Source organism: Solea senegalensis, linkage group LG3 (assembly GCF_019176455.1).
Source record: "Solea senegalensis isolate Sse05_10M linkage group LG3, IFAPA_SoseM_1, whole genome shotgun sequence".
In the NCBI taxonomy this organism is placed as follows: Eukaryota; Metazoa; Chordata; class Actinopteri; order Pleuronectiformes; family Soleidae; genus Solea; species Solea senegalensis.
In genome coordinates this window covers 14912638-14924795 of record NC_058023.1, presented here as the reverse complement: position 1 = coordinate 14924795, position 12158 = coordinate 14912638, and the positions used below count along the sequence as shown (strand labels likewise).

The window sequence follows — 12158 nt, the reverse complement described above, 5'->3', positions numbered from 1 at the left end:
AAGCAGGCTGGTCAAGAATAGCCAACTTAGCCAACTTGGCCATGTGCTGCCTCATATACAAATTTCACAGTCTTAAGCAAAAAAACACTATTTTATTTTGAAGCTTATCATAAACGTATGCAAATACACTTATTGTTGGTGTATTCAGTTGGTGCCACACTGGAGACCACAGATGAAGACCACACCTTTCAGCATCACCAGCAGGAGCGCTGGCACGTTTACCCACTTGTGCTCGTCCCCGCTGCTTGGAGCCGCGTGCACGAGCAGCAGTTTTCCATCTCGCGCCTCCTGTCTGCTCTCACTTTTCCTCACAGCGAAACTTGCTGGAGTTAAATGAGCAGCAAGTGGTATCAGCTGTGCAAACGCGTGTGCTGACGAGCTCCTGTGGCTGAAACGTGGTTCTTTCGTGCGGAAAAGTGAACCTGCGGACAAAACGATGGAGGCGAAGCGAGTGGAGACCGTCTCTGGCCGGGTTGACGCCGCTGTTTCTTCACCTGGTAGGACAGGAGTCGCATGTTTTATGCATCGTTTACCTTTAATTGATTGATTGATTGATTGATGTATGGCTCCGTTGTCTTGCGTTGGAGAGCACCTCCACCAAACTCCATTTACGACAACGTCAATTTAATATTGTCTTGGATTTGTGTTAAAAAAATATCTACTCCTTCTCTGGTTTTACTTAAGTGTGTGAAGATAACACCACTCTTTTAATCGGCTTGTAATTTATGTAACAATAACCATAATTTGATGAAGACCATCCAACTTTTGCTGCTTTTCACTTTAACATTGCAGCAATATTGGCTGTCCAGTCATTTAATTAGTGAAAGTTGAAATGAAAGTTGAAAGGCAGCATTGAATTGATTTTTTTTTTTTTAATTGGAGTTTGGTGTCATTTGTGCATGCTTCTGCAGTGTTGAGTAACTGTGAAGTCTGACTTTTGCCTTCTTCTGAAAGGAAAACGGGGGTTTCTGGTGTTCTTTGTCAGAAATTCAAGCAATTTTTGGTTGTAAAGATATTCTTTTTTTGTTTATGTTGCCCACATTTTTCACACACACACTATTTGAAAATGAGCATCAGTCAAAATATATGTACACTGTTGGAAATAGTGGATTATAGTGGCCTTGTACAAATCCTCCGCTGAGTTCTCGCTTCCACAGTAATTGGCCAGCATCCAGGATAGTGATCAGTCAGTTAGAGTCCTCCTCACTTTCTCTCTTCGTGCCAGCAGAGTGGTTAACAGCTCATCATTTCTGGCTCAGGTTCATGTTTGTTTTGCACACATAATTGACGACTAATGTCTTTGTTTTGGATACGAGTCCCTGAAAGATTCTGATGGTGAGGTTCATTTCTCTGGAACTGACGTGTCAATCGAAAAATAACTGTTTAGATCAGTCGAGTAGTAGCTGGATTAATTGTGACAGCTTCAGACCATAATGAGTCATTAGTGATAGTCAAGACTTACCTTCTATTGTCCCAGTTGTTTTCCATTACTCAGTTGTGGAGGATACTGCATAGATAGCATGTTATTGCTTTTAATGTCAAGCATGGATGCCTGTTTACTTGGAATTGTACCTGAAATATTTGGGACTAATGTAGTTCATCCTAAGCAGAAAGTCGCTCACTCTTTTCCTTGTCTATTGCCATCGGTACTCCCAACTAATTGGCAGATTGTGCAGCATTTGACTCAAACTCACAAAGCTCAGGATTCACTCGACAATCGTATCGAGAGAAACAAATCATTATCATGATATACATCATTTGCTCTCCCCTCACTCTCTAAAGCCTCCACCTCTAGGGAAAATCTTAAAATATAATGATTGCCCAGAAAAATGCTACAGCCACCCAGCCATGAGTTGATCCTCCCAGGAGCTGCTTCCTTGCTGCAGTGATTCTTTTGCATCAGTAGCTTGGAGCTTGAAGCTCTCCCAGCTCAGCTCACCATTGCAACTTCTGTCACTGCCTGCCAACAGCTCCCCGAGACATTTTCTTCTCTTTTACAACAGTATCCCTGAGATTCACAGAGATGACATATATGAAAAGCATTCCTTGAAGTTTTTTTTAAATTTATTTTTTTATTTAGAGTGAGTGCTACTTTCAGCACCACGGCTAGCACCATGTTTTGCACTTCAACAGCTGAGTGCTCAACTGAAACTCTTTTTTTGGCATGTGTATTCCCACAATTATCCAGTTAGCAATACTGTGCTTAAACGTATGCAAATAAAGGTCAGGACACACAATTGATGTTCACATCAGATACTGAAATAGACTTGGTCTGTGGCAGGATTCTTCGTGCCGGAGTGGCTGTTTTGAGTATCAATGTCTTCTGAGATTTAAATCATCTGGTCACTGTACTTCAGATGTGTCATTGATGAGACTGGTCAGAGGGGCATTATCAGACTGGTCTAAGCTGATACAACATAGATAACCACACTTATGCCCACAACGTGTGGGCATAAGCTGTGGATGTAGATGATTGGGTCAGGCTGCACTCCAGGTCCCAATATATTTGTGTGTTCTTTCTATACGTCTACAGTGAAGCTGGTTCACAACTAGCCGAGTGGACCCTTGGTTTTTTTCCCCCCAGCTTTGAGTGCATTCATTTTGGGAAGTTCTTTTCTTAAAGGTCACATAGACCGGAAGCTCCAATTAACGCTGTGTTTGTGTGTGTGTGTATCTGCGTCATTACCTCGTTTATGAAACCCTAAAGTTTCAATGTTCAGCCACTGCTGAGAAAATAGGGTTTTATTTTAATTTCTGAACTTAGGCAATGGATAAGCATTAAGTAAACACAGGAAATATTGTATATTAGTTTTGTGTTTGCTTTTGCCTGATGATTAACAAACTATGAAAATGCTAGAGTGTTTCTGCTGAGTAGTTGTTTATGAAGTCAGTCTTTGTGAAATCAGTTCTGTCTCAAATCTAACCCACTCTGGAAACAAACTTCACCATAAGTTACCGTGGTGATTTAACCATGATTTACATAGTGAACCAGCTTTGTCAGACCATAGACTGTAATTATAAACGTAGACTTTCCATATGAAATGTCAAATTGAGGACATAGGGGCTATGGCGGTGGATTCATGGTGTGAGGAATGCAATCAATTTACCATCGACCAGACACTCGGCGCAAACTTTCTGTATCTGGTTGAGTCCACGCCACGAAAAACCGGCTCTATTTTTAGCACTGAGTCAATGTTTGAGACACAGATTTGTGTACTTTGACTCAAGCAATGTTTCTATTCATATCTTTATGTTTTTATAGTTTTACAAAACCAACTTAATCCTGTGGTTTTGAAAGATTCAGCTTCCTGTTTTGAAAGAGTAGTAGATGATTATTTTCATGTGGGGTAATTTGGATCATTTTAGTGATATTAGTGCAATATTGTATTTTTTTTTCTTTCTTTCATAGTGAAAGTAAACCATAGTGTACATTTTGGAGCGTTCACAGTATCAAGAAGTTTGTGTGTGTGTTTCCACAGTATCTGACAGTTGGCGGTGCTGAGATCACAGTGAAGCAAAAGTACACATTGAGGAAACTGCTCCAAATCTGTCAGCCGGCAGAACGATGTGTTTTTAGCTTTTTACAGGCAAGTCTGAGAGATGGGATGCAACTCAATATCACCTACCATTACTTTTTTCTGCAAAGGAGAATTTATAATTGGACCAAATTGCAGAGTGGGTAAAGGAAGATTATGTACACATCATTTCTTACTTTGACATTTGCCCTTTTACACCTCGTGAAATATTTATAACAGTGGGTTTGGGTGATTTGTGGAAATTTTCTTTCTTTAACTTACTTCCTACCTACTTGTTTTTCAAGGGTTTGGAGTCAAGAAATCAGTGAGGATTAGACTAATTTGGGATCTGTTTCCCGAGCTTTAATTTCCTTCTATAAATAGATTCACAGCTGAACAGTTCCAACACATCAGATGGTCTTAAAATCATACTGCATTATGCAGTTTAGTGGACTCCTTAAGAAGAAGTATTTAAGTTAACCACCTGTGTGCTTCCTCTCCACCTGAAGAGATGCTGGTCTTTGGCCAAACCGGGATTAATTGCACCATGAACTCGCCCGCTCGTCCCTGACAGATTTTGTTTGCTTTGGATCGAGCGTTTGTTTTCCCTTTTGAGAGACGGGGTGGGGGAGCATATGCTTGCATGGACCCATCTGCCTTGGGAGTGCAGCCAGAGAAGAACAAGGCAAGGAGGTGTGGAGGGAAAACGAGGGTCAAGTGAGGATACAGAGGCTTAAAGGGGGGGTGACGTGGAGTAAGACAGTGACGTATAAATAGAGGGTGACTGTGATGAACAAAGGACATTCTTGACGGGAGGGTCTTTGCCCCAGGTCCTGTAACAGTTGGAACAGTGCAACAGAAGTTGCTTAAATGGACAATCAGGATTTCAAGTTTCCCGCCTCAGGCTTGTACTGTACATTATATGCCCCCCATTTCAGATAATACTTGCTTTATTTCTTTGGCTTTTTAATGTTAAATGACAGATATTTACGTGTGTTAGAAACAATGACGTTGACTATAAATATGGTAAGTATTTAAATGATTTGGCTTAAAAGAAAGTGTTAAGTGCCTTTTAAAAAAATATTTTTAATCAATCTATAATATTTAGTGTATGTCATAAATGAAATAAATAAATAAATTTTGATTAACAATTCAACATTTAAAACCAGGAGAAGTTATCTCCAGATATCCAAAATCCACAATGTCTTATCTTATGCATGATATAGATATATTTTTGACATTTTTGGACAGCTGATGCCTAATGAGTAGCAATTCTTGGCCTCAGATCAAAAACATGGATAAAATTAAAAAAGGTTGTTTTTTGTAAGCAAGGGACCATAAGGATAAGATTAACATCTTCAAAGTTTCTCACAACTTTCCCTTAACTTTTCATTTAAGTTATCTTCACATACTTATAAATACTTAATTTGTTTACATCCTCACAACTAAGGAGTTAAAAGCACGGGTGACCTGATCTGTTTGCATCATTCCCTGTGATTTAATTGATTTTCTTTTTCAACATGACGGTGTTTATCACTATTTATAGCTATCTGTTCACTGCTTCACTGTTCTTATTGCCGACCGTGTGTGCGTGTGTGTGCGCGTGCGTGTGTGTGTGTTCCTGCCTTCCAGTGCATCTTGGGACACGAGTCAACCATTCAGTACTCTGCTTTACTTTTAAGATTTGCTGTGTGCTTGTGAGCTCATTTTCATCTCATGAACTTTATCATGTTTCAGTCCCCTGTCTTTTCTGAGAGATACTTTTTAAAAACAAGTGATGAAACGTTCGTCCAAGAATCGGCAGGATGAGTCTTGCCAAGGACTCTAAGATGAAATGGTGTCAGAGCCGCACATCATGCAGGCCATATGTGGAGGGCTGGCCTGGCATGAGTGGCCAACTGGAGTGTCCGTCTGTCTTCCTGCGGGGTCCAAGTGGGTGGACTCAAAGGTCTATTCTGGGCTGTTGTCCCTCCAAATGTCCATGTCCTATATGGTACTGCCAGCCCTTAATATAGACTCCATAATGACACCAGACTGAACATATTCAATTCCAGTTGGAGATGACGGCATGTGAAGCAGCAAACCAACAGAGACAAATGTCAATTGATACATGGAGCTGAAAATAGACAGGAAGAAAAGTATCAGTTTGCACAACAGTCGCTGTTTAAAAAGCTTAAGTAATTATCTGTAGTTTATTTTTTCCAATGTCATGTCAATGACCATTCAACTTTGAAAATCATGGGATGAACATTAACAACCGTTTGGAAGCTGAGGCTTCAATGTAGTGTGCAAGGCTGACACCAAGTGGCCATACAGAGAAAGTGACACCGCGGAAAGGATGAGCTTTTCACAGATACTGTGAACACAGTGAGCAAGCTTTCATTTTTATTTTATTTTTTTTTTAATTGCACAATGGAGGGTGACTTTTACCTGTCAAGCTCTGGTTAGTGATTGCTGTTGCATGAGTATTAAGTTGATGTTATTGATGCACAAATACTATATTGGAATACACCCATAGGGTAGAATTATACAGTTGTTCATAAGGGTTAGGGGATGCAATTAATGCAATTATTGATTATTATGTAGTTTGTGTTATCTATAGAAGGTCAAACTATTTTTTTTGACCTGCATAAATTGTCCAACCAACTGTCAAAAACTAAAAAGGAAAGGTTAATAATTTAGACGATGGAAACTTTGCACTGAACAAAGGAAAATAATTTTATTTGTACACAGTTTGCTCCATAAATGACAATTAAGCCGATGACATGGCCTTATTTTCTAATGCCATACATGTAAACATGAAATGGCAGCTAACCTGCCATTTCTGATAAATCTTCATTTAATCATTTGGGGCAGCCTGTGGCCAAGGGGAAAGGGAACTTGACTTGTAACCGGAGGGTCGCCGGTTCAAATCCCCACCCGGCCAAAAAGGGCTGGGGTACCCCTGAGCAAGGTACCCAACCCCCAATGCTCCCCGGGCGCCACTCAGTGTGGCAGCCCACTGCTCCTAATTCTAGGATGGGTCAAAATGCAGAGGAATACTATGTTATGCACCAGCAAAACCCTGTCCTTTTGGATGAGCTGGAAATTTGTGTATTCGGGGGGGGGAAAAAAACAACCTGCAGTCAGATTAGACCATATACCTCTGTATGCTTCAGTGCCAGCACAGCACACACATCCTCACACAGAGGACGCTCTGAATCCCGCCAGGTGTTTGTTTAGTCACCAGTGCAGTGTCTCTGTATAACACTCTGACCGATAAAGGGCCACTGTTATCTTCAGATAGCAGGCACTGCAGCTGAATAATTTATGGAGCCAATCCAGCACATTGACTCGGGAAAAACAACACACACACACACAGTTACACGCACACACACACAGGGGACAGGGGAATCGTAAAGGTTTTCGACATATGTCTCTGGGTGTGTGCGGTGTTTTGTGTGAGGTTGTTGCTTGTTTGAAAGGTGTGTGTGCAACTTTCAGTTGGCAGAATGCACTCACTGGCCACTTTATTAGGTACAAAGCGCCCGTTTTTGTCCTGTTTCTTACAGAGCTGCTTGTGTTATCATTGCCTTTTTATCATTTCAAACCGGTCTGGTCATTTTTCTCAGACCTCTGGCATCAATAAGGCTTATTATCGCTCGGAGAAAGCCCAGTAGATCAGCAGTTTCTGAAATGCAGCTTTCAACAGCAACCAAAATAATTGGTAATTCCAATTACAGTGAGTTTGAGCTGTTTGGTGCTACAAAGTTCCCCTGGCAACCAAATATATATTGAAGAACTCCTTTATTCTAAGTGCGATATGTCTTCTAAACAAAGTGACCAAGCTTTTAATCCATCCAATTTAACTCAATCTGTGTCCATTTGAATGCTTTGTTAATTAAACTTTTCTTGTATGTCTTTCACTTATTTCATTTTAACAGTGTGTTTTTATTACTTCCTGCATGTCTTCTTTTATGATTTAATGTTGATGAGCCAAACCCCCATGCTACGTTCAAAGTGGATAAAACTTGAGGCTCGGTTTGAACTTCAGCAGCTCGTCTTGACTGCTGAACGAGTAGTTAAGCATGTGTACCTAATACAGTGGCCAGTGTCGGTGTATACACCGAGTGTGTTTTGGTTCTCTTATTTGTCCTGAACTGGATGCTATTGGCCATCACGCCACAGTCCATTTAACACGTGGAGGAGGAGGCGGCAAGTGTGGAATCAAGCATTTAAGTGTGAACTGATGGACTGTCCACACTGTTCACTTTCATTATGCTGACTCGCCTCCTGCCCGGAGCTTTGTCAATTACCCGTTTAGAAAGTGCTGAACACTTATTTGTGCAACGATTAAAACTGGAGCATAATTGAAGCATGATAATGAACAGATCCTGTGACTGATGTGTAATTGTATCAGCAGGATTGTTCGGTGGGTGCCAAACCCGTTTTCAATTACCTTGCGTGGCCTTTTCGATTAGATGACGCACCTGAAGCTGTTGATGCTTGTAATTAGAATAAGCCAGTTGCATTCTGGGACAGTGGGGCTCCTTAACCAGACTCGTTAATGGTGCATGGTGATGCAAAGACGCCTTGTATTCTCTGTAAATCTGACACTGATGGTTCCTGTGCTCCCTGCTATCCGATGACTTGGCCACGGCTCGATTTCAGGTCGTCTGAAATGAATAAGTGAACAACCAGTGTTTCCGCAGGAATCCCTTAAATAGGCCTCTCGTGTTTCAAAAAGAAGAATACATGTGACACATGGAGTGTGCGTCACTAAGATGAGCCGATCTGTAAACACTGCATTGCAGTTTATTGAATCCACAGGGATTTTTTTTCCCCTCATGCATTCCGCTAATTTTAGCTGCCCCCATTTGGAGGACAAGGTCACGGTGGGTGTGTGAGGAAGTGTGTGTGTGTGTGTGTGTGTGTTGGACTGAGGCTTAGAGATATCCCGGCTGCACACAGCTCAGTGTGTCTTCTGTCTGCTCCTGCTGTGACTGACCTGCTAACACTGAACCACAAGGTTTTTGAGATCTAACCTCCATGACATTGGACCTGGAAAGGAAAGATGGCAGAACCGCAGCTGATTTCAAAAATATAATGAGCACTCTGGTTTATGATGATGACATCACCCTGTGACAGAGTGGTTCTTCATTGGCTCAACTTGATGTATGTGTGTGTTTATAATATTTCTTTGGCAGGTAAGGATGAGGCAGTAATTAAAAAAGAAAATGTTGTTTTTGGCAGATAGTAAAAACGAGGAATAGTGAATCCTCGGGCTTAGTGATGACTATCTGCTCCTGACATGTGTGACTATTTTCCATGCCACTACACACTGACTGTAAAAGCACAGTTGGTGAAACTGGGGCATTTATGACTTGCAAATAGGTTGACTGCAACAAAAATAAGCAGCAAGAAATAATTTAGTGTAAAAATAGGTTTTCCTTTGATATAGATATTCTTTATCAAAACAGTTGCAGAATAAATAATAATTGCAGCCCTAATTAGAGATAAATATTTACAATCGATTAATTGTTCTTGCTGATTGAGCTTCTTAAGTATGAATATGTTCTGGTTCCTTTGCTCCATATAACAGCAACATCAGTAAAACCTATTTTCAGTTTTTGGACAAAACAAAACATTTGATTAATTAACATCATTAATGAATCAATTATGCAGCCCTACGTGTCAATACTTAATACTGGAATGACTTAATTTTATTTTCAAAAGATTTAAAATATAGAAACCCATACATGTTGAAGCACTTACATTACGCTTATAAAGGCACTGAACTCATTAACGTTGTGGAGAACATTAATGAATATAGAATTAAAGCTAATTTCATGTTGTGTTGCCGATGGCGACCTTCTTTGATGGGGGTAATGGCTTCTGTAATGGGCGCCACTTTTATTACCATCCATGCAGAGCTTCATGAAAATGCAGAGGTTTGTTTAAACACATCTTTTTTTTTTTTTTTTTTGTTTAATGGATAAAGCAGGATTATGAGCGTTTGGTTAGTTATTTTCCCCCCAACATTATGTCACTATGGCTTTAAAAAAATTATAGAGGGACATTCATTTGTGTGACGCTGTGCCAAATCTAATCCACAAGCAAGACACTTGTTTGAGCAGGCAGTTGAGTGAGATTGAGAAAAATGGTAGATGGATCAATGTCAAGAAAAATAAAAGGGCAATAACAATCCAAACTATTTTGGGATGCTGGTCTTCACTGGTTTGAAGTGCTAACTAACTGAGGACATAAATTTAAGTACCTTTTTAAAAAAGAGACCTTACTCGATGGCCTGTGGTAAAATGGAAATTATATAATGCTGTCAATTATTCAGTAAAAGGTTTTTTTTCCTTTTTACCCTCCAAGCTGAAATAGTACACGTAATTGGGAAGTTGAGCAGCTTTGTCTTAATGCCTTTTTTATTCGCTTTTTTTAATTGCTTTTCTAATCAAAGCAATGCAAATATCAACCATTTGTTTGCACAAACTGCATCCGATTTAATAGATGGAAACAAATGATATTGTGTGTGCTAACTATTGCACCGTAATCACACTACAAACACAAAACACATTAACATTTAATGTTGAACCGCAGAGTCTGGCGGAATATTAAGTGTGAAAATGGCTTAAGTGTCAGTGAAGTGAACCTTCCTGAACGTTTCTGCCATCTACTCTCCCGACAACTTATTCTCCAGAATTCTTTATGGTTCACTGAGATGCTGTGGGATCATGTTCAGTTCTAATTCGTAGGGTTGCAAAGGGGTGGGGAATTCTTGATACATTTCTGGAAACTTTCCATGGGAATTTTAGTTTGGGGAATATTGGAAAGATTTTGTGAGAATTAACTGGAAAATGTGTATGATTTAATGCAACTGTGTCATATACAAATATAAACATTTAGCTTTATCATAAGCGGACATGCATGCAAACATAGAACTTTATCAAAGCTTAATTCTATCCCTGAACAACAAAAACATGATCGTTGCATGAACATGCCATGGGCCAAGTAACGTAGCTTCAATACTTCAGATTTCTATTGTAGAAATCCTCCGAGCATTAGATGGAGTCATGCAGAGTGCATGCAGGGGGTGTGGCCTTAATAGCCCTTCAGCAAGAAGAGTGCTATGTGCCTGTGATCGAGGAATAGCCTTGATATTCAGTTGTGTTTGCATCAAATTGTTTTTTTTTAAGCGAAGATTATGCTGCAATATTATTTACCAACTACACGGAAGTTCCCAACCTTCATTTTTTTAAGTGTCCACTTCATTCTGTCAATTCCCATGGAGACTGTCCAATTTTTAAACTTCTTGTAATTTTGCAACCCCAGTGCTTTGCTTTTGCTAACAGGTTCACCGGATGGGAAATGTCTTGGCTTTCATTCGTTGGTGGAAGGATGTGTGGTATCGGTTACATGAGAGGCAGCCCATGTGAATTTAATCTGAGCATGTTTTCTGGTTTGCAACTGTGTCGATTTACCTGTATTGTTGAAATATGACTCATCATGAATATGAGGCGTCATGAGGGCTGTTTCAGCTTTTCACTTGCTTCCACCTATGATGTTGCCCACGGTACGGTTGTGTCCTTTTGACTCCTGTATATCCGATATCCGGATTACATTGACAGCATGTGTTTATAAAACTGTGTTTCTTAAGTGGAATGAATTATGTAAGTCAGATTTAAGATGAGCTTCATAAGTGTGTTACAGAATGTAAAACATGATTTAGCATAACCACTGGACAGACTGTACATATTTGTACATAAGTGCAATTACTTTGACAGAAATTGCGATGTGATTCACAAAAATCGATGGAATTAGGACTTTTTTTTTCAATAATTATTCTCACTTTTGTTAAAAAACAATGATTTCTGTGTGACATTTTTACAGAAGTTTTCAGTCTATTATGTATTTTGACAGACATTTTTGGCTTTAACGAATATTGCGCCTCCTGCTATTTGAACATTTCAGTAGCCCATATTGCGATTCTTATCACATTGCGATTAATTGTTCAACCCTAGATACCATCCAAATACTGAATACTTGACTATAATGCAATCGTAGCCTTTGCAATTTGCTTTGCATTGTTTCAAATTTTAGAATTGAAAATTACTAATTGTTCACCCTTAAGTATTTATATTATTAATATTAAATTAAGTATTGTATAATTTATTCCACACCTTGTGTCGTTACCAAGGTGTGGAAGTGTTCAGACTTGTTGTAACTTAAAGGTCAACTCTACTTGGAACTGATGAGTATTCAACTAATATTGAATATCAATTAGCTGCAACAGTTTCTTATGGTGCATAAATTATTCACTGTATCGGGGACAAGGACCTCAGGATGTGGACATACTTTGGGATGTCTTCACCTAACAAGTGTTGCCACAGACTGCATGTCACACCATAACACTGCGACCGATGTGTTCACCCATTTCAATCGGGAGTGAGTCTTGGCATGCTGGGAAATTTCAGTGGCTCTATTCCCAGCACCCCGTCTTCTCAGGTACAGTATATGCCCCCGCTCATCTCAGGGGAAGTTATTAGATTTAGTCTTGCCGTCTCCCCTTAAGCATAGCCATCCATCACTGTGCAGTAATTAATGTTATGTGCATTTAAATGTAAGCTGAAGCCCATTTGGCTCATGACCCGGGAC

The 12158-nt window shown here is 39.8% G+C and overlaps 1 protein-coding gene across 1 annotated transcript in view; it reads left to right on the top strand.

Annotated features, from left to right (window-relative positions):
* The first annotated feature begins 307 nt into the window (after positions 1-307).
* Positions 308-12158, top strand: part of kcnip4a (potassium voltage-gated channel interacting protein 4a) — a 123628-nt gene continuing 111777 nt past the window's right edge. Inside the window, exon 1 of the mRNA XM_044021413.1 lies at positions 308-497. Coding sequence (XP_043877348.1) covers positions 437-497 — 61 coding nt within the window. The 5' untranslated portion in view covers positions 308-436. The remainder of the gene's footprint in view (positions 498-12158) is intronic.